The sequence below is a fragment of the Doryrhamphus excisus genome, chromosome 7 (assembly GCF_030265055.1).
Source record: "Doryrhamphus excisus isolate RoL2022-K1 chromosome 7, RoL_Dexc_1.0, whole genome shotgun sequence".
Lineage (NCBI taxonomy): Eukaryota > Metazoa > Chordata > Actinopteri > Syngnathiformes > Syngnathidae > Doryrhamphus > Doryrhamphus excisus.
In genome coordinates this window covers 17,649,495-17,673,054 of record NC_080472.1, presented here as the reverse complement: position 1 = coordinate 17,673,054, position 23,560 = coordinate 17,649,495, and the positions used below count along the sequence as shown (strand labels likewise).

The 23,560-nt window shown below is 37.9% G+C and overlaps 1 protein-coding gene across 6 annotated transcripts in view; it reads left to right on the top strand.

The window, feature by feature from the left end:
* tfec (transcription factor EC) overlaps positions 1–22,953 on the top strand; it is a 38,039-nt gene extending 15,086 nt beyond the window's left edge. The window contains exons 1-9 of one of the 6 annotated variants that reach the window (XM_058077315.1): positions 948–1,028; positions 14,607–14,837; positions 15,036–15,137; positions 15,677–15,703; positions 16,191–16,236; positions 18,691–18,747; positions 18,827–18,902; positions 20,772–20,919; positions 22,159–22,953. In XM_058077315.1, coding sequence (XP_057933298.1) covers positions 978–1,028; positions 14,607–14,837; positions 15,036–15,137; positions 15,677–15,703; positions 16,191–16,236; positions 18,691–18,747; positions 18,827–18,902; positions 20,772–20,919; positions 22,159–22,608 — 1,188 coding nt within the window. In that variant the 5' untranslated portion in view covers positions 948–977 and the 3' untranslated portion in view covers positions 22,609–22,953. Of the gene's footprint in view, positions 1–947; positions 1,029–9,155; positions 9,302–13,804; positions 14,319–14,606; positions 14,838–15,035; positions 15,138–15,676; positions 15,704–16,190; positions 16,237–18,690; positions 18,748–18,826; positions 18,903–20,771; positions 20,920–22,158 lie in introns of those variants that run through there. The other 5 variants (XM_058077313.1, XM_058077314.1, XM_058077311.1 and 2 more) reach the window with 5 other exon arrangements.
* Positions 22,954–23,560: the final 607 nt, after the last annotated feature.

Genomic DNA, 23,560 nt, shown 5'->3' with positions numbered 1-23,560 from the left:
AATCAAACTATGGAATGGATTGAGTAAGGACCTCAAACAATGCACAACGATGAGCCAATTCAAGAAACAATACAAGCAGTTGATGTTTGCTAAATACAAGGATGAAGAGTCTTCAACCAGTCATGATGTGCTATATATATATATATATATATATATATATATATATATATATAAAACTATATTGACACTTACTATGGTACCCATTATGTCATTGTATGGTCATATCACCTCGTACTTTGGTACGGGACCAAAAAAAAAAAAAAAAAAAAAAAGTTCACCATATTAGGAAAGCAGGAAGTGAACAAATGTAACAGTTACTGATTGTAAAAGTACCAGATGGAGGGGTATGATTTAATAAGCTTTGCTTCTTCCTACTCCTTTTGGACATGTGGAACTGTGAACTGATTATGTGATGCATTCAATTGTAATCTGATGCATGTTCAAATGAAATAAAACCATCACTTTTATCATTTCTAGGATGTCATTTGCATAAACGTCACCATCCAAGGTGCACAGTCAAAAGTGTCAGTGTCATGTTTGCGCAATTAGGCACGTGACCCATGACCCCCGCTCGGAATAATTAATGAATAACAGAGGGGATAAAGACAAAAGGCGCAAAAAAGAAAAAAAAAAAAAAAGTGCTCCGCCTTGAGCTACGCCAGCTAGCGTGTAATACATCCAAGAATGCCGTTAATTGGCCCTGCGGCTTTCATTCCTTCGCCCTATTTCTTTCAATTCATTGACTCAAAATAATGGGTTCAGGTTTATTATCAACAGGTCAGAAGCTCTGGGAGTGCCCACATTCTACGGGTACGAGTCTTGCCAATCAGAGCTCGCCAGTGCATGTGTACATGTACGAACCCCCCACCCTACAAAAAAAAAAAAAAAAAGTCCTGACAATTCCACCCGGGACAAAACTTTTATTCTATTTTTGCGCGTACCTTCACCTTCAAGTGATAACAAGTCTAGCCGGGTGCATGTTTTGGCTTCATTTGGACACAATGCTGGAATATAACTGGTATGGACAGGTACGTAACCGTGACACACCTACTTTGACATGAAGTCAGCTCGAGTGCTGCTGAAAGCGAGCGGCTACGCTAAGTAATACGGCAGATGATGACAGGATGCTACATAACACACAAACAGCATCAGCAGATGATAACAGGAAATGTCAGATGTCTTGCTGGATTTCCATATCACAATAACTTTATACGGGTGTCATGTGGCTGCTTGCGCGCCACAGAGGAAAAGCAGTTGTATGGTGTATTGTTGCTGTGTTTACAAACAAAGAATTTACAGACTAAACATGATATTGCAATAATTCAATCAGGAAGTACAAAAGGGATAACTGCTAGAATAAAACACAATACATGTACTACTAACAATATATTGATTGAATTTAATAACAATACTCATCATACTACTATTAGTACCAATCCTACAAAACCTAATAATAATAGTCATATCAATAGTCATGATAGTAATATTAATTGTGATCATTTTATAACTTATTTTTAATAATATTTTACATACTACTACTCCAACTAGTATTTGAAAAAAACTAAAGTATTAATAACAATCATTTCATTTAATGTCTTAATAATTATCTGTTGAAACTAGGTACCCATTATGTCATTGTATGGTCATATCACCTCGTACTTCGGTACGTGACAAAAATATAATTAAATAAAAAATAAACAAAAAAAAACTTAAACTATATTAGGAAAGCAGGAAGTGAACAAATGTAACAGTTACTGATTGTAAAAGTACCAGATGGAGGGGTAGGATTTAATAAGCTTTGCTTCTTCCTACTCCTTTTGGACATGTGGAACTGTGAACTGATTATGTGATGCATTCAATTGTAATCTGATGCATGCTCAAATGAAATTAAACCATTACAATTACCATAGATTATATTATATGATATTATAAACCAACATAATATTGTTTTTGACAGATATTTTGGCACAATTTAGCAAAAGAAAAACTAATTATACGTTCTGTTTTCTGGTCAATTTGTGTTATCAAGTGTATTATTAGAGCTTATTATTATTATTATTTGAGCTTATTGCTGTTCCCCATGAATACACTGAAAAAAGCTAGTGCATTTTAGGGTGTGCAATATTACAGAAACTTCAATTTAACCAAGCGAAGGGGGTGTGTTGGCGTAACTTTGTCTGCATACAGCACGTGACTCGCTGCACCAAACTATGACACAAACGTCTGCTGCTATGTTTTTCCACCCCCCCCCAAAAAACGAGTTGAGCTATAATTGCCGCACATGCAACATTTCCCATACCTGGGTGAGCCATGTCAAGCAATTAATACCCTGAAATACGCCTTTTAAGTGAGTCTTTTGGTCTCTTGGGCTCCCCCATTGTGATGAAAAGATCGATGTCGTCTCACGTTAGCCTCGCACAGGTGCCCGCACACACACACACACACACACACACACACACACACACACACACATAAGATCATTACGGTAACCATAGATGAAGAGAACGAGACAGCAAAAGAAACATCAAGGCAGAGGAGATGAGACGGAAACAGAATAATTTGTGTAAATATGTAAATGGAGATATACTAATAATAAAGTCACAAGTGAGAAAGTTTGAGGCCAGTTGAGAGTGTTTTCTTGCCACATAATGTAGTTGTATGTTGAAATAATAGTATTATGAAGCAATGTTAGCATTAGCATCAATTAGTCAGGCTGTAGTAATCATGCCAGGCCACTAGTTGGCAGTGTCACTGTTGTAAACAACTACGCTGTTACAATATTTCTGTACTTTTCGCACCTATTTCGGACGTCTGCGGTTGTTTTTCTCATACAGTAAACCTCGGATATATCGGACTCGGATATATCGGAAATTCGCTCACAACGGACAGATAAAAAAGAACCGATTTTTCTGTAATGCATTTCCAATAAAAATTCATTGCATATATCGGATTTTTTATAACGGATTTCGCCTATTTCGGAAAAAATCTCCAGTCCTGTTCCCATGCATTTCCATTAAATTTCCCTCGCATATATCGGATGGCCGCATCGTGGCGCTCCGATTCGCCGAATCGTGACAGGCCGCTATACGATGTCATTTGCAGCGTTTGCAGCGTTGCCTGCGCGTCCAGGTACATTGGAAACATAGTCAAGGAAGTGCCTTTTCATAACGGATAAAATCCGATTTACGCATATACCGGATATAAATCCGATATATGCGTAAAACGGACATTTTCCGGTATACGCATATAATGGATTTCGCTTATATCGGACAAAACCAGTGGGAACAATTGAATCCGATATATCCGAGGTTTACTGTATTAGCAAAAGTATTAGGACAGCTGGCCTTTACAAGTACAATAGTTTCAATATTTTGGTGCCAAAACAACAGTTCTGATTGTGCACCCTTGCAGGTGCTTGGTTGATTCCAGTCGATACGTGCTTTAAAGTGCAATGTCACCCACTCACTCTGCTTCTTCCTCTTCTGGGCAACGACTGGGAAGAACAGTGTTGGCATTCTTCCCGCTCCTGTTCAAGCAGTACTAAGATAACTGAGCAGAGTAAAAAAAGAAGAAGAAAAAAAAAGAAACACCACAAAGTGCTCTTTTGTGTCTGCAGTACAAACCGTACAATATTATTCGGGTAAGGTCAACGCTTGATCTAATGTTCTGCTTAGTTCTCATTAAAGAGCTATTGCATTATTTCATTTGCCACAATTGAGTTAAAGGCGGAGTGAGGAGGAGGAGGAGGAGGGGAAGAAGAAGGAGGAGGGGAAGGAGGTGGAATTCACATATTGTATGCCCCCCAAAAGCTTTTGAACAGTGCTGGCTGCACAAATGCGGTTGGGATGCTCTTCTTGATGCCATATTAAGCTTCAAAGTTGAGATTTTGGAAATGCTCTGATAGTTTGGCCGAGTTAAACAGTGCGAGCATCCTCAGGGCGCTGCCCTCCCAACATTTCCAAACTTATTCTGTCTTGCCTCTCTTTGCCTGTTGGCACACAGAGTCAAAGGCCATTTCCACGTGGTATTCCTCCCTCACTTCTTATTAACCCTTCTGCTGTGTCAATTCAACATACAAGTTGGCTTTATGTTCAAATCTGTCCTATTCCCAAATTATCTACAGATATGATCTACACATCTCTGACTGTCCGCCAAAAGGGAAAGTTTTTAAAAATAGCATATTTTTGTAATTAGAGTATAGAAAACCTGATTATGTGTTTCTAAATACACTTTTTATAAATACACTTTTTATAAATACACATTATTAGAGCCCCAAAGACATAAAATAACACCCCTATAGTCACCTTTACACTCCTATTACTGTTTACACTGCAGAGACTTGAGATGGCCGCTAGCCAGCGAGCTCACAAGCTACCCTCAAATTTAATTCTTCTAAACTTCAGAAGCCCAAAACTTACCACTTCCACACGGAATGGGAGGATAACTTTTTTTCAACTGCTATTTTATATTACTCGTATGAACCCACCACGGCGAACACCTACTTCCATCATACATAACATTTATTCAAGCTTGGCAGGACTGGGATTGGCATAAGTGGCCGATAACTTCTGAGGCTCAGAGCTAACCTCATGACATTATTATGAGCAAGACAATAGATTCTTACAAAAATGGGAACGTATCCGAAGACACCAAATGTACAGTGAAGAGGTACTGGCACGGAACCTCACTCACTACAGTGATGCAAATAATGCAAACTGAGGTTCAGAGCTAACCTCTTTTACATTACTATGAACATGACAGTAGCCCGGTATTAATCAATCCCAAGAAAACATCTGTTCTCAAGACGTTAAAGTCAGACAAAGATTGGGGGAACTTCACTCCATTCCCATATTTCCTTCAGGATGAGCATATATGCATAAACTGCAACATACAGAATATCCACTCACTCACCAGACACTTCATTAGGTACCCCTGCATCTACCCGATTACTCAAAAAAAGATGATCTTGGTCATGGCTTTTGTCGTGGAAGTGATGAGACTCTGTAACGTGCCTAATATTATGTCCCGTGCACGGCAAGGATGTACGTATATTCAGGCACGTGCAAGTCTTCTACAACACAGAATTCTTGTGAGCGATCTAACCAATTTAGCTGCAAAAATCCTGTTATTCTATTTGGCTAATGATATTTGACACAAGCACGCATACTCAAACCTCCTTTTTCTCCCTGCGCTCTTTTATTTTGGAATCTGTAAAAAGTTGGAAGTGCAAAAGTGTGTAATCATGTGGAAAATACCTTCTTTCCACTTGTTTGAGGTTCCCTTTACACACTCGTGAGCACTGCTTGGTGCAAAAGTGGCATTGTTCTTTCTGCAAATTCCATAATATTCCACCATCCCTTGTTGGAATCTAATTTGAGAAGATATTAGTGTATTTAATCCATGAGGCTTTACTTAATAATAATGTAGATACAACAATTAGCATGGAATTATTTATCTTTTTTTTTGCAGTGACAGGGATTTAATAGCATAGAGGCATTAAGTACAATATTATTATTATTATAATTATATATATTTTTACAGTCCATGATCAAATATGACTCATGGGTTGTCTCGAGAAGTCATTATTTGTGCAATATTTTTTGTACAAACTAAATTCATTAGTGAAACTGCACACCAAAACAGGTATTAGGGCTGTAATGTAAGCTTAATCCAAACCAACTACGTCATGAAGTCAATAAGCATGTAACACGGTTAAAATGGCCACCATCTTTAATTCATATGATCGTCATTAAAGGTGCAGTGGTGCCGTGTCCATTATGCATTCCTTTTCTAGCAGGATAAAACAGCCCTCAGATGTGCGAGCCGCACTTTGATGCGCGGTCTCAGAAGCCGGGCCGGCTGTTACAGGAAGTCCCTGATGTTTAAAACATGGCGCGGCGCCACTAACAAAGGTGAGCACTTGTGGCTCGGGCTGAGGAATTTTGGTTCCACGCGGCACGAGTTTTACGAGCGGCACACAATACACAAGAGGGCGAGGGTTAGAAAATTAAAAAGTTACCAATAACAGGGGCACTCGCACGTTAAATTCTACCTGCTGGGGAATGGCTCACTGGGTGAGTAGTTACCGAGTACTTACTAATGAGGAGCTAATGAGTAGTTACTGAGGAAATAAGGCACATCAATTTAGAGTAGTTACTGAGGAACTACAGTACATACATTTGGAGTGGTTACTAACGAATATGACACATTTAGAGTTGCTGAGGAATAAGTAAAGTCGTTATTTAGGAACTAAGCTATGCACATTTAGAGTAGTTACTAATAAATAATTAATGAGGAACTAATTACAAAGATATTTGGAGTAGTTACTGAGAAACTAATGTGTAGAGTAGTTACACAGGAACTAAGGTACAGTATATACATTTAGAGTAGTTACTAACAAAAAAGAATGAACTAATAACTAAGGCGCATACATTTAGAGTACTTACAATGAAACTAATGAGGAACTCATGAGTGAGGAACTAAGGCACATGTATTTTGAGTGGTTACTAATGAATAACTAATGACTAAGACACATACATTTAGAGTAGTTGCTAAGGAACTAATAAGTACAGTCGTTACTTAGGAACTAAGCTATACACATTTAGAGTAGTTACTAATAAATAATGATTGAGGAACTAATAACTAAGACACATACATTTAGAGTAGTTACTGACAGTAACAGTATATACAGGTACAGTATATACATTTAGAGTAGTTGCTAATAAATAACTAATTATGAACTAATGACTAGCGCATACCTTTAGAGGACTTACAGAGAAACTAATGAGGAACTCATGAGTAGAGTAGTTACTGAGGAACTAAGGCACATATATTTTGAGTAGTTACTGATGAGGAACTAACAAGGAACTAATGACAAATGAACATACATTTAGAGTAGTTACTAATGAAGAACTAACGAGGAACTAATGACCAATGAACATACATTTAGAATAGTTACTAATGAAGAACTAACAAGGAACTAATGACCAATGAACATACATTTAGAGTAGTTACTAATTAAGAAATGGCGAACTAATGACTAAGGCACATACATTTAAAGTTGTTACTAAGGAACTAAGAAGTAGAGTAGTTACTGAAGAACTAAGGCACATACATTTAGAGTAGTGACTAATACTAATGAGGAACTAATGAGTAGACTAGTTACTATTGTGTGTCGCTGCTCTATAGGAGTCCACAACTCACAAAGGGTCAAAAAATGAGCACAATAGGTCCCCTTTAAGTTCCTGCATGAATATCTATGGCATTGTCCTGGCAAAAAAATGAACCAGTCTCAGCTATTTTTGTTGTCATCATCCTATTTGTCTATTTAGATGTGCCAGGCATTAAAACGAAACAATAATCTAAAAAAAAACAAGGTGGTCTAATCACTTTTCCATGAGCTAAGGGTCAGAACTAAAGACAACTAACAACAACTATTGTGAAAAACTATTAGAGTTGGGATTGAAATACTTTGTAAAAATCCATGAGTCATCCATCCCTTCGACACGACTCGTCAATAATCGTCAAACTCATTTGCAACGGTATCAGACACAAGCGCACGCACACGAGCCTCAGATGGAGGAGGAACATTTCTTTGGCCGTGGCGGCTAGAATGAAGCTGAGCTTAATGAAATGATCCGCGTGTGTGGAGCAACTGATGACGAAAACGTAGCGTAGCTTATTGTGTGTTAAAGGGGAACGTCTCCAACAATTGTCCTGACTGGACTTAATGACATTAGCATTTTCTAACAGGGAGAGAAAAGAGTACAGAAGGTTCTAATGTAGTGATTAAGGAAGAAAATAAAGAAAGAAGTCATGTTTGTAATTTGTAGATTGTCGTAAAAAGTTAGTCTTGTTAGAGAAAAGCACTGGAAAGGTGTAACAGAGAGGTAGCGGAAGAGGCTCAGCGCTAACTTCAATACACTTGAACCAAAACACACAAACAAAATATTACATCAATTACAGTCAAACTTCTATTTTCCTGTGTAATCGTATGACTCGTTTTTTTTCAATGACTATCTCGGTTTTCGAGGCTTGTGACTCACGTTTGTGTCCATGCATTTTTTTTTTATGGGGTGTGACTGCTAAATGACCCACATGTCAAATGAGATCGGGAGTTTGGTGAACTTGCTGACCGGTAACCCGGATTAACTGCATTAAATTGCCTCGGTTTTCAAACATTTTGGGTTTTGTCAGCCATTTTTTAACAAATTAACAAAAAGAGAAGTACCACTGTACACAGTGGTTAGCGTGCAGACCTCACAGCTAGGAGACCAGGGTTCAATTCCAAACCCTCAGCCATCTCTGTGTGGAGTTTGCATGTTCTTCCCTTGTATGCGTGGGTTTTCTCCAGGTACTCCGGTTTCCTCCCACATTCCAAAAACATGCTAGGTTAATTGGCGACTCCAAATTGTCCATAGGTATGAATGTGAGTGTGAATGGTTGTTTGTCTATAGTATGTGTCCTGTGATTGGTTGGCGACCAGTCCAGGGTGTACCCCGCCTCTCGCCCGAAGACAGCTGGGATAGGCTCCAGCAACCCCCGCGACCCTCGTGAGGAAAAGCGGTAGAAAATGAATGAATGAATGAACTTAACTACTACAGTATGTGAAATTGCATTAAGAGGAAACGCGTAAAAGAAAAGTACTGAATCCTGAGGCTCAGAGCTAATGTTTTATGATGAACAAGCCAGTAGATTCCTGTTAGCCGAATGGATGAAAAAATCTGCTTCAAAGATATTGAATATTCATACATATATATGTATGAATAAACAGGATAGCACAATGTATAACAACTGCAGGATATGGACTAAGCACTACTTTATATAAAAATCTTTATATAAAAACTTTATATGTTAAATCGAGAAAGTCACTGAAGATCTTGCTGGACCTTTTTGTTGGCGTCTGATGGCTAAAACAAAGACCCACAAGGGAAGTGGCTGTCATGGAGATAACCTGGGAGAATGTGCTGAATGTCCTGCAGGAAGGAAAAAGTGTGGCATGCAGAAGAAGCAGTGTGGACTTATTGAGCATCACACACACACCCCAACCGCCATGAGCATTTCTGCTTCAGTCAGGTCTTTCTCACAGGAAACGTCCCCAAATAAGCTGATGTGTCATGCCTTCCTTTCCTCTCTGATATTTCTGCAAAGCTTCTTTCTTTTCTCTCCTAACGGCGAGACGATTTTGCGGTTTGGGGTGCACAGATTTCGCGGTTCTCCTGCGATGGGAGATGCCGCGGACGCCATGAGTCGATGTTGCTTGGTCAAAGTGCTCACTCTGACGGAAATTCAGCTGCTGCAGGTAGGCCGCTTTTGGACGCGTTTGCACCGTGCATGTAACGCCTTGGGTACTGACGAAATGGAGAGGAGACAGAGTGACTGATAGAAAAGTATTGGATTTGGCGGCTCAGAGCTAAACTTTTTTAATGAAAAAAAGAAAAACAGATTCTTGTAAAAAGTAGCCTAGCAACAGTCTGCACCTGCACCAAAGATAGACGTACTGACATGCTAAATGTTTCCAGTTGTGGGAACCTCACTCCATTCCATATAGTATAAACCGGAATTTGCAAAATCTGCAACAGTGTCAAATGTAATGCTATCATGGAAGGGTATAACAAAAAGGTAGTGGATGCTGAGACTCAGAGATAACATTTCATGCAGAGCAATGTTCTTGTAAAAAAGTAGCCTGATATCAGTCTACATGTGCTCCAATGACAGAGCTAAATTTTGCCGGCTGGAGGGAACCTCGCTCCATTGACTACATTTTATACATAGAATGCAACCAATTGGCATCTAATAAGATTTTATTTAAACTTAAGAGAACAAGTGTAACACAAAGGGAGTGGATTTGGAGGCTCTGAGCTAAACTTTTATAATGAAAAAAAGAAAAACAGATTCTTGTAAAAAGTAGCCTAGCAACTGTCTACACCTGCAACAAAGATAGAGGTACTGACATGCTAAATGTTGCCACTGTGGGAACCTCACTCCATTCGATATAGTGTAAACCAGAATTTGCAAAAACTGTGCAACGAAATGGAATGCTATCACGGAAAGGTATAACCGAAAAGTAGTGGATGCTCAGGCTCAGAGATAACCTTACATGCAGAGCAATATTCTTGTAAAAAAGTAGCCTGATATCAGTCTACATGTGCTCCAATGACAGAGCTAAATTTTGCCGGCTGGGGGGAACCTCGCTCCATTGACTACAGTTTATACATAGAATGCAACCAATTAACATCAAATAAGATTTTATTTAACCTTAAGAGAACAAGTGTAACACAAAGGGAGTGGATTTGGAGGCTCAGAGCTAACCTTTTATGATGTTCTTCAAAATGTTGTTTATTATCTCGTGAATGAAGACACCTGAGGCAAAGATGCCACGGAAGTACCGACATGCTAAATTCCGACAGTGACACGTCGTCCATGCGCAAGTAGCGGTTAGTGTCCTTGCTTAATATCACAGGTGGACATTTTCAACTAAATCATCTTACAGAAAGTAAATCCGTCCCTCCTACGGGGTTTTGTCCACAATGTGTTCATGTTAGCTCGTGTTTCATAAACAGCTGGCGTTTTCTGAAGTGAAAGGAGAACTTGAGTAAGACTGAAACTTTGTTGCACAAGAGCTTTTGAAAATCTTTTAAGGAGACTCCATTGAGTTGTCCTCTTTAGAGAAGCACATCTATGGGACTCAATATGTTGAAAGTGGTATTTCTTTAATATATTTCAATACAGCATGTTGAAGATTGAAAAAATATGTATATTTTTTTAAATTAGAAGAGGAATACATTGCCAACTTCTAATGCACGGTATGGTATGGACATTTACTGACAAATGGATATGGTATGTTTTTATGCTTTGTCAGCGTCTTGCTAGCACACCTCAGTTTTGCAGTAAATAATGGGGAAGGCCATTTTTGGATATTTTGCTAAAGTATAAATGTGTAGTAGCTGGAAAAAAGCCCTTCTCATTACTCATGAGTAAGATTTAATACCTAAATACTTGAATTTTGCACAAATTTTGAGGTTACTTGAAAAACAAAAATCATTTAATAATAATAAAATGTATACTACTACTACTACTACCCCGCCTCTCACCCCAAATCAGCTGGAATAGGCTCCAGCATATCACCATGACCCTAGAAAATGAATGAAAAATACAAAAGGGAAGCAAAATTGGGAGAATTTGATTGCACTTGTGGAGTTACTTCGAAATCCTAGTACATAATAAAACTAAAATAAATTAAAATAGCATCGTCAACCCTCCTATTGTCCTTGAGAAACCCTATTTTATGTTTCACTCTGTTGTTTAATCAGTTTCTCATATTTGAATTTTCATCAGCTTGTCCGCCATCTTTGTGGAATAGTTTTTCCGCTTACGTGTTGCTGGAAAATTGTCCCGTTTTAATTTTAATTTGATTTCATCAACCAAACATGCAGTTGTTTACATAAATATGTATTTCAATTTAACAAATATGACATGAACTATGACAATATGCGGATGGACATTCTTTGTTGTTATTTCTGAGTTGTACATTTAGAGGTTTGTTGTCTGCAGGTCAGTGCAAACAGTGCAAACGTGTGCAAAAATAGGCGTGAACCAGCGACCTCAGCAGCGTGGAACACTGCCTCGTTGTTGCAGCAGGTGTCTGCACAGCTCAGCATCCCCAAAGAGAAACACTCAAGTGTCTCAAACGACACTATTGAGACAAAAATCCCAAACTTGGGGCCTGGATTGATTGCATTCTTATCTCATTGCTGTCGCTACGTGTTTGCGTGTGTGTGTGTAGGGCATTGATAATGCTCCGGCATGTCCTCTTCACACATGCACAGACACACCATTGTGGAGCTGAGCTTCTGCGACTGAAGCACCATAACCCCTCAAATCTAATCAGATTCCTTTAAGTGGATAACAAGCGTATCTCCGGCATTTACAGTAGCGCAAACGGCAAAGTGAAACCAGAACAGTGTGCTATCACACACACAAGACCGTGATGCCGTGCCCTTTCGCTGTCCCTGGCAAAAAAAATATATGGATTGACTCACAAGTGGCATCTTGTTTGGAGCCAATGAGGGGAGATAGGAGTTCTCAGTCAGCACTGACAAGTTGAGTATTGTGAACAGGTCCTTCTCAGTTAGATGGATGCCTGCATGGCCAATCAGTTGTGGAGGGGAATTTGCTGTTTTTTTGTGCTAGTGACGCTTTTATTTGGGCTCTGGAAACAGAAACTTACTTGTGGGCACGCTGAGGAAGTAAATACTGCATTGTGGGGATTTAAAAATCGGCTGAAAGGTTTCAATTTCTTGTGTTCTTGTGAGAATTTACTCGGAAAAGTTACTATTTCCAGCAACATGAACATTAACCCCTCGCAATGATGTTCCACAAATATGGCAGACATATTTTATTACGCCAAAATACTATATATATATTCTATATATTAATATTGATTTAATGACTAATACTACTGTTAATAATGACTTTACCAATGAATGAATCAAAGTTTTTTATTTTGATATGCGAGAATATCAATATTTTCAATATAGCATAATATATTATGCTAGAATATCAAAAGGCACTATATATATATATATATATATATAATGATAAAAAATAATAATGAATTTAATATATACTGGTATATAAATAACATTATGTATAAATATATAGTACAATGTTTAACAATTTATATAATACTATAAAATAATATAGTAATTATATATTTGATTTTATTTACCACTAGTAGTTTTTTTAAATTAGTTATTCTAATAATTATGATAATGACAATCATGATATGTTTTTGTTTATGTTTTTCATTTGAATTTACTATATATAATATATATACATATAATATGTATTGCTTATTTTTTAATTTGCTATCATTCTTTTACAATATTTGTTTTATCTACATATAACTATATTTTTAATATAATTTTTTTTACATTTTTAAATTTTTAACTTATAAATAATATATTTTATATAAATAATTAATATACTTTGTATTTTTCGTTTACAATTAATTACAATTAATTTTAATTTACCACTACAAATTACAATCATGACAACAAAAATACAACAATAATAATGTAATATAACTGTGTTTGTTATTTTTATTAATTAAATTATTACATATTTGTTATTGATGATATATTTATTCACTAGAACTACTACTACTACTGATAATAATCATGACAGCAACTACAGTAATGATAATAATTTAATAATAGTAATTTATTGATTGAACATTTTATTATCTAAGATGTACATTTTGGATATCCATAAAATTGCATGCCGTCCTATACTTTTCTGTATCATTATCCATTTATTCATACAGCATGTGCTTCCAAAACTAGCCCGGGTTAGCCATCATGTATAAAAACCATTAAGCTCATCCCAAACCTTTCATAGTGCTAAACTATTTGTCCAAATTCCAACTAAAAGGATGACGAAGAAGTGTTTGGGCGCCTTTACTATGAAATGTTAGGAACAAAAGGCGCTTTCATATTAATCCAAAAAGCGGACATCCTGATAGCAAAAATAATGTCATTCTTCTGAGCGGTCAAACATGAGGTCAAGCGACATTGTGCGGCAAACTGAGTGACACACGTTGTGAATGGATTGGCTGGGCTTTGTCAGGGAGGACTATTTGTTTCGAGTTCAGGCAAGTTCATATTATGTGTTTTTTCTTTTGTCTTTTACCTGTGGTGGATGAAGACATCAGTTTATTATTAGATCTGCTTCAAGTGCTCATAAGATGTCATTTTTGAGGGGAAATATAACGCCTGCTGTATACAAAGACCTGAAAATAGCTTTTATTGACGCTATTGTTTTGCAAAAGCGATCACTCTAAATGCCGCCTGGTTAAAAATGGCATAAGTGGAGTTATTTAAAACTCCTATTGGAGAACAAGGGTCAATTGTGCTGCCGCAACCCCTGGAGCAGGCAAAAGAGGACCTTGGGAGCCGAGCGCCGATTGGCCGGCGGGTCAGAAAGGGGCGGTCTCAGTGAATTAGTGATAGACGCTAAAGGCAGACGTCCTGCAGTGATCAAACCCCGGGTGATGTGACAGTGGCGTGTTTGAAGTGATTGTCATGCTATGCAACATCAAGGCTTACCCCCAGCTTTGGGCCTAATTAGTTCACTTAGGGCCCTTTATAAGGGACACTTCGAGGGGACACACTGAGGAGACAGCAAGCAGAGGACCTGGATCTGTAAATTACAGCAAAAAACAATCAAATTTGAAGACTTTTTGCGCCTCGCTGAGAATGCCACACTTATCTGACTGCAGCTACTTCACTATGCGGGACGCCACGAGAGCTTCAAATGTAAGACAGGGAACGTTTTTGTGTCTCTTCTGAGTCCAAAATTGTTATGGATTACTTTATTTCTTTAAGAAACTTATATGAAGTGCACAATTTGTACAATTCAACATGTCCGAATAGGAGTAGGAAGAAGCAGAGCTTATGTAATCCTACTGTAAACATGAACAGAAGCGAGGGAAAAAGATAAAATATGAAATATAAAAGTTTGTATGTGGAAAGAATTCGAAGAAACAGCTGTGACTCACGAGCATTTCTCGCAACACTCAGCAACCGTGCACACCCTCCCCGCAGGTACAGAACCAACTGGAGACCTCCAAGTTCCACCTCCACCAGAGTCAGAACCAGCAGGTCAAGCAGTACCTGACGCTGGGCTCCAAGCTGGCCTCTTCGGCCGTGCCCCAGCCGCCGCCGCACCCCCACGCCCCCATCATGAGGAACGGACACATGGCGTCCATCAACGACCCCGGCAGCAACCCCGGCAGCCCCGTCACCCTGATGAGCATGGGCGGCCATGACAGCGAGGTAAGGAAGTGAAATTGTATGGGGGATGAAAACCACAGCGCGGTCTTGGAGGGGGGATTTTTTTCACAATGATGACACGTCTTCCCGTTACTGGTCTCAACCCTCCCGCATTCTTTTATTATGATATAAGAATCTCTGACATGCTCATCAATAACATCTGAATAAGATGTAACGGCTTCCATGGCTGTGTTCTTGTAGTTCCCCATGGATGAAGTTATCGATGACCTTATCAGTCTTGAATCGGGCTTCAAAGATGGAGGCCTGGATTGCATGGAGCCTAACATCATCATGCAAAACAATGTAAGTATGCATCGTTTTCATTATTTGCTTTTTCCAAAGGCTTTTCAGGAGTGGGGGGGGTTGGTTTGGTTCTATCTTTGAGGTCAGCTTAAGTCTCAAGATGAGTCAAAGTTCAGCAGGGCTTAGCGACAGTTCCCAAGACGCTTTATTTACACGAACTAGCCATTATGGACACGTTGGATTGTGCAAATGTTCTTAAATGTACCCGTGTTAAGCGTGTCGGAAAAAAGCAACTAAAGCACACGGAGCAAAAGAATACAGTGACGTGAGACACTTTAATGGGATTTTTCTGGAATGATACCATGTCGGAACGTATCAGTTCAGGCACGTTAGCATCTGAGATGGGAGGGGTCCTTGTGAATTGTTGGGGTTTTGATAAGCGACTCCTTCTTTGGTGAGATAGCAACAAAAAAATGCGCTCCTGTTTTGTTTCCTCTGTCCTTACATGTTGTGAAGGGGGGGGGGGGGCGTTCTTTTATCACTGAAAATCAATTATACACATTTCTATACTCTGAATTAAAAAAAAATGTTATTCACAGGAAGTGAGCAGACTACCAGAAACTGGGGTAGGAGTCAATAAACTCTGCTTCTTCCTACTCATTTTCAGCCATGTTCAATTGTACAAGTGTAAATGTAATGCAAGTATATTGAAATTAGAAACAAATATGGAGAGGTTAAAGAGCGGCGGCATGCTACATCTTGACCCCTGACCTGTGAAAAGGCATCATTATAGTTGAGATGAAGCAAGGAAAACAGTTTGGTCTCTGTTTCCAAGCAGCTCCATAATTTTTTGAAAAAAAAAAAAGTTTTATTTTCAACACAGAGGATATCTCTGTTGGGTGCAATGGCGGCATGAGCAGAGGTCATGGCTAGACGGGAGCCTGTTTGGCCTCGTTTCAGTTGTTTTTACTCATTGTGATGCAAGATAAGCAATTTGCATGACTAACCCCATCCTGGAAGGTGGGGGCGGCGGGGGGTGGGGGGTCGGGGTGTCCGCCAAGCCTACAAGACTCCCATGAGCCGCTATTTAAACATGTCTTCTGTCCTCCTCAGGTGTCTCTCAGTAGCAGCATGCTGGACGTGTATGGGGGTGAACAAGGTATGAACCCCCGTAATGGTGGACTGAGTCCCACATCTAACCCCACAAAGCTCACAGTAAAAAGGGAATACACAGGTATGGACTCATACCATATGTAGCGCTAAAGTAAACAGCCACACACCAGATGGACAATTCATTAGGTACACCTGCTTTATCCCTCAAAAACAGCTGAAAAGATGAGATGTCTTATGTTCGGGTGCTAGAACAAACACTTGAGTCAGAGCTTTTCCTCTTGTCACTCACGCACATGAGCAACCTAGAGAGATGCATATGCAGAACAGTGCTTTGTGTCCTGAAAAAAATACAGCTTGTCTTAAATATGGGGTGTAGAGTCACCACTTATATTGAGTCAGAGCTTTTCCTCTTGTCACTCACGTACACTAGCAACCTAAAGAGATGCATATGCAGAACACTGCTTTCTGTCCTGAAAAAAATACAGCTTATCTTATATATGGGGTGGAGAATCACCACTTATATTGAGTCAGAGCTTTTCCTCCTGTCACTCACACACCCATCAGCAACCTACACAACATACAGCCCCGAGACGGTACCTTTCTGCCTCGAAAGAAGCGGGTCGTCTTATATTCGGGGTTTAGGATAATTTTGAATATTGTGTCACAGTTTTTCCTCCGTTCACTCACATACACAAGCAACGCTGAGAGACACAGCCGCAACACAAAGAGTTATCTTATATTCGGGGTCTAGAATAACAACTTCGAGAGTCACAGATTTTTTAAAATTCTGTCACTCGCACCTGCCACCAAGATAATCCAGACACAACACAGTATTTTTCTGTCTTGAAAATGAGGGGTCGTCTTATACTCGAGATCTAGAAGAACCAGAGCATTTTCCCCTGTCACTCACAAACACCAGCAATCTAAAGAAATGATGTCCCAACACAACACTTTTCTGTCTTAAAAAACAAGGAATTGTCTTATATTCAAAGTCAAGAATAACCACTGAGAGTGTTACAGCTTTTCCTCCCGTCACTCACACACACACCAGCAAAATTCTGTCACTCGCACCTGCCACCAAGATAATACAGACACAACACAGTATTTTTCTGCCTTGAAAATGAGGGGTCGTCTTATACTCGCGGTCTAGAAGAACCAGAGCATTTTCCCCTGTCACTCACAAACACCAGCAATCTAAAGAAATGATGTCCCAACACAACACTTTTCTGTCTTAAAAACAAGGAATTGTCTTATATTCAAAGTCAAGAATAACCACTGAGAGTGTTGCAGCTTTTCCTCCCGTCACTCACACACACACCAGCAACTTAGAGAAATGCAGTCACAACACAGTACTTTTCTGTCTTAAAAACAAGAGGTTGTCTTATATTCAAGGTCAAGAATAACCACTGAGAGTGTGTCACAGCTTTTCCTCCTGTCACTCACACACACACACCAGCGACCTACAGAGATGCAGTTGCAACACAATAGTTTTTTGTCGAGAAAAAGAGGTGTCGTCGTATATTAGAGGTCTTGAATCAAGGCTTATAGAGATTCTGAGTTTTTCCTCCTGTCACTCACACAGACCCGCGACCTGGGGAAATGTAGCAGTAATACAGAGGGGAGAGGTCTTCTTCTTCCTGTTACGCATACATAACTAATCAAAAGCTTGGACACACTTTGTCATCCAACAGAATGAGGTAGTGTGTCCAAACGTGACTTGACTAGTAGTGTGCATACTAGCGACCGGAAGAGATGCAGCCGCAACACAATATTGTTCCAAACATGTAAAAAGTCTATTTGGGTCAATATGCTGTTATCCTTAAAATGCCAGGACTTGAATAGGATGTTAGGTGCCAGTGTATAAGTAGGCATATGTACTACATATTAGCGATATTTCTACAAATTTAGCCACTCTACATAGACTTTTTAGTTGAAAATATACAACTAATCATCATGATCAATCATCTTATTAATACGGGGCCTTAAATGATGTCGGAAGTCCAGAGTATTGCCTGAAGAGCCCTCCACTCCCCCTCTCACTGTCAGCGTGGCGGGGAGAGGACAATGCGTTGCCACACAGACTCCAAATTGTCTTGATTGAATCAACAGAGACAAATTGGGAAATCCAATTTCAGCGCCCTAATGATGTAATTTGGAAAAATGTGAATACAAATATAAATGCAGTGGCATTTTTTAGCCCCTCTCAGGGCCGCTTAGTAAATTCGCTTAATTACGCAGTACGTCGTTTAAAAAAAGTGCTCACTTTTTTTTTTTGCCACATGCAGCAGGAGCCACACTGAGCTTTCTTTCATTCTCTGCGTGTGTGCGTGAGGTCAAGCTAATTCATGCGTGGAAACGCCACATTCTGGCTGACCTCAGCTCTGAACTCACTGTCTCTCTCGCTCTCTCTCTCTCGACCGTCTAAATCAGACCGCGTTGTGAATCAATTGGTTATACAGCTGCGATATCACTCATCTTTGTCTTTTTTATGTCTTGACAGAACACGACACCCGGGTCATGGCCAAGGAGAGGCAGAAAAAGGACAACCATAACTTAAGTCAGTGTCTATCATCTTTTACACACTTAAAAAAATGCTTTAAAAAAAACCTAACCGTCTTTATTTTGGTGATTTTCAGTCGAAAGAAGGCGAAGATACAACATCAACTACAGGATTAAGGAGCTGGGGACGCTCATTCCCAAGTCAAACGACCCGTGAGTTGCTCATTTAAACTAAGTTTACAGACCACAATGTTAGGTACGAGCAATATATTGACTTTACAATGAGCGAATAATCATAATATTATACACTACATACAGTGTTATTTCTAATCATAATAAGTCAAATAAATTATTACTTCTGGCTTTACATGGATTTAAAAATAATTTAAAAATTATTAAGAATAAGTAATTCTTTTAATAATTATTTTTAAATCCTTCATAATAAATATAGTACATTTATAGTACAATTATTATATAATATAATATTATATAATATAATTATTATTAGATGTTTATCAAGGATTTAAAAATAATTTTAAAATAATTAAGAATAAGTAACTCTTTTAATAATGTCATACATTATATATAATAATAATAATATATAATAATAATGATCAATATATCAATAATATAATAATAGTATAATTAGTTATAAATATAGTACAATTATTATATAATATAATTATTATTAGATGTTTATCAAGGATTTAAAAATAATTTTAAAATAATTAAGAACAAGTAATTCTTTTAATAATTATTTTTATTTTTTATAATTATTTTAAAATAATTTTAAAATAATTAAGAATAAGTAATTCTTTTAATAATTATTTTAAATCCTTGATAAATATCTAATAATAATTATATTATATAATAATTGTACTATATTTATCACTAATTATACTATAATTATATTATTGATATATTGATCATTATTATATATATATGATTCATGACTTAAAAATGTAATTATAAAAACTTTAAAATAATAATTAAAAATAATTCTTTACTTAAAATGTACTTTAAAATGTACTTAAATTTTCATAATTAAAATCTTTTTTTACATTATTATAAGTTAAACATTGTTAATTGAAAAAATCATTACATTAGAAACATTTTAAACATACTTATAATAACTTAAAATGACTGATAATTGAATTTTTTTTGTGATATACACTAAAATACACTAAATGCTGACTTCACAAAGATTAAAAAACATATAACTTAAAAATGATTACTAATTTAAATATAAATCTCATTTCCTGTAATAAAAAAAATTAAAATACATACAATTCTAGCCTTACAAAGAAACAATTACACTCTAACATAAACATTGCAATTATAATGTGCGGTTACTGTATACCTCAATATTGGGAATTTCGATGTACTTTTGGACACTTTTTAACACATCGGATCACATTAGACACTCAAAGGCGTACAAGAGCAGGCAGGAAGTGGATTAAATTCTAAGCTAAATGAATCCGAATGCACTTGAACTTTCACTTGTGTCATCTGGGCGAGCATGAATCAAAGTTTGAAGAGCAAACGAGAGCGCCGGAGCTGAATTAAAATCCAATGGCCATCTCCTGCAATTGAACTTTGCCACACATTTTAAATTGGAAGGTGGGTCTTGTCACCGCCGTGCCATTAACGTGGGATAAAGGAGATTATTAACTCTGATCCAACTAGCACTCCTGTGGAAAAGGACAATTTCACCTCCTTTCCTTTTAAATAATCAAATAAAAAAAAAAAAGGCGGTAATCTCCACTGAAGAATGACTTGCACTCTCGCACCTTAGCCAACTTAGCTCATTTTCCTTCACCTATTTGTACTCCAGGATTAATTTTAGACACCAAGGAAGTACAAGAATGGACTTTTCACATAGCTACTTAATTATTCTATTAAAATCCCCTTTCAGAGTCCCTACGCAATGTCTAAGGATGAATAATTCCCCGTGTAAGTCGTCATTTCTTATTCACATCATAAAAAGACAGCGGGTGGGGGGAAAAACCTGCAAAACACGCCTGCTCGTCTATTTTTTTTTTTTTTTTTTAAAAGAGGTTATCTCCAACATGTTCTGTGCAGCGACATGCGCTGGAACAAAGGCACCATCCTGAAGGCCTCGGTGGAGTACATCAGGTGGCTGCAGAAGGAGCAGCAGCACGCTCGCGAGCTGGAGGGGAGGCAGAAGAAGCTGGAGCAGGCCAACAGGAGGCTTCTGCTCCGGATTCAGGTAACAACGTACTGGCTTTTTACAAATAGACAGTACTTCCTGTTGATTTTAACAATAACAATGGCCGCTTTAGGGGTGTGACTCATCATCTTATACCTTAAAGGAATTGTCTTATAACAAGAATAATCAGGGTAATTCCATTTAGCATTGTTTTGGCCTCTTTCACCGCATAAAGACGGACTTTCTGGATGTCTTTGTGTCCTTCATAAAGGCACAATATCTTCACTTGTGTCTTTTCCGGAAATGGCTTTTTAAGTGGCTGGAGTTGTAGCGCCCCCTGGTGCTGTGGCATGCACTTGACAGCCGAAAAAAAATATTTTCATGCAGACGAAAATGCATTAACACTAATAAATAATATAAATAAATTATACTACACGAGAAAACTATCTATAGTAATTTAAAAACATGATTTATCTGTAATTTTTCACTGCATGTGACCTCCTGTTCACACACAAACTGTGTTTTAAAGTTGCTGACGTGACATTGTTGTTATTTCCCGATACTAGTACTAACTATTACTCGACAGTATTTGTGTCTTTTCCGCATACAATTTTTTTTTGTAGCACCACCTGTTGCTTTGGCATGCACTTGACTGTCTGCAAAGATATTTTCCTAAAATAAAATAACTTTAAATGGATAGCAAAAAAAACCTGCAAATGCTACCACTTTGCAATGTTTGCGTCTTATGACTTTTTTGTGGGGCGATAAAATCTAAAAAAAACAAAATAAATAAATAAATTATTGTGAATAAATACTATATATTCTTTTGGTAATTTTTGGTAAAAAAAATAAATTAATATTTTTAAAATAAATAAAAAAATAAAATATATATTTACTGGAATTTTTCAATGTGTTTTTGACCTTTCCTCCACAGACAAACAGTCTTTGATATCACTGACTTTTGGGGAAAAAACAATGTTGTCGTTTGTGAAATATTCGGTTGTGCATATTTCTTCAGATGATAAATTTCGTTTTGAAAAATTTATTAAAAATTATCGTAAAGATGCATTTTTAATATATTTTTTATATGTTTATACATCATTAAAAATATGATTTTCTGTGCATTTTTGGCCTTTTAAATAGTTTTTCCAAACACCATTCTTAAACTATGAGAGCTGTTACATTCAGTCAAAACATTGCGCTCATCCCTCCCAAGTTACTGTTTAGCTTAGAAAGGATGTTTTAATGAAGTTGATTTAAAAAATGGCAATCAATGACATCCTTTTTTGTTTCGACCAGGAACTTGAGATCCAGGCTCGAGCGCACGGCCTCCCGAACATGGCGACGTCTTTGGGGACGACGGAGCTGCCCTCACATCTCCTCAAACAACAATCGTCTCCCCAAACTCAGCAGCCGCCTCTCTATCAGGAAGACCCAAACAGTGATTACCTCCAGAGGATAGCCGTGGTTGCTGGCGTCCCGTCCATCCCGGGGGGAGGTCCCACCGCGCCTCAGGACCACATGGCGGGCGCCGACGGCTGCAACACCTTCTCCGACCCGCTGTCCCACTTCACGGAAATCTTCAGCGCCACGCTCAAGGGGGAGCACCGGCTGGACGAGCTCCTCATGGACGACCCGCTGTCGCCTTTCGCCACTGATCCGCTCCTGTCGTCCAGGTCGCCCGGTGAGGTGTCCAAGGACAGCAGCCGCCGGAGCAGCTTCAGCTCAGGGGAAGGCGACGAGCTATAATGCAAAGAGATTATAGAGAGATTAAAGGTCAAACAGGGTATCAGACTGACAGACCCGCCTTGTATATACTGTACAGTTCTTACTGATCCAGAATCAGATCATGGACCTCCCATAAAAGGACTTTCATTCATTCCAAAAAGGGAGACATTTACTGGCCTTTGGTAACACTGTAGTCGCTGTACACTGAAAACGACTCCAAAAAAAACACTGTTTTAAGTTTGCAAGCATCCATTGTGCCTTACTCTTCCACCGCAGTGCCTAACATGCTGTGTTTCTGTATTTATACATCAGTGTAATCATAAATATATATATATTATTATCTAACATGTTACTTTTTATGTCTTGTAGGGGTGGGGAACACTATAATAAACCCCTTTTTTATACGAATGCCCTCTTCTTGTCATGCAGTATTAATGGGATGTCACAATAATAATAATGATGATGCAACACATCTCAGGCACAAAAGGCTGCAACGTGAAGCAAAAGCAAAGGTGGCTGATTGAGGATGAGAGTGAGAGAAAGGAAAAAGGAAGTGGACAATGGAGACAAGTATTGAGGAGGAGTAGTCATGCTGATGAGCCCACTGTGAGCTGATGAGCCCTTGAGTGTGCATAATGACCAGACAATGAACGCTTGAGCGGTGAGGAAAGGAAAAGTTTACTGGACAAGACGTAAGGTTGATTGCAAAGTCTAGTAGAGTAGTGTATTATTTTATTATTTTTCCATTAATAATAATATGTGTTAAATAAATGATATATACTTTATACTTAATTAATTTAATTTTTAAATATTTAATATATTAAAAATTATAAAATTATTTATTTATATTAATTTAATAATTTAATAATTTAATAATTTAATAATTTAATAATTTAATAATTTAATAATTTAATAATTTAATAATTTAATAATTTAATAATTTAATAATTTAATAATTTAATAATTATTATTA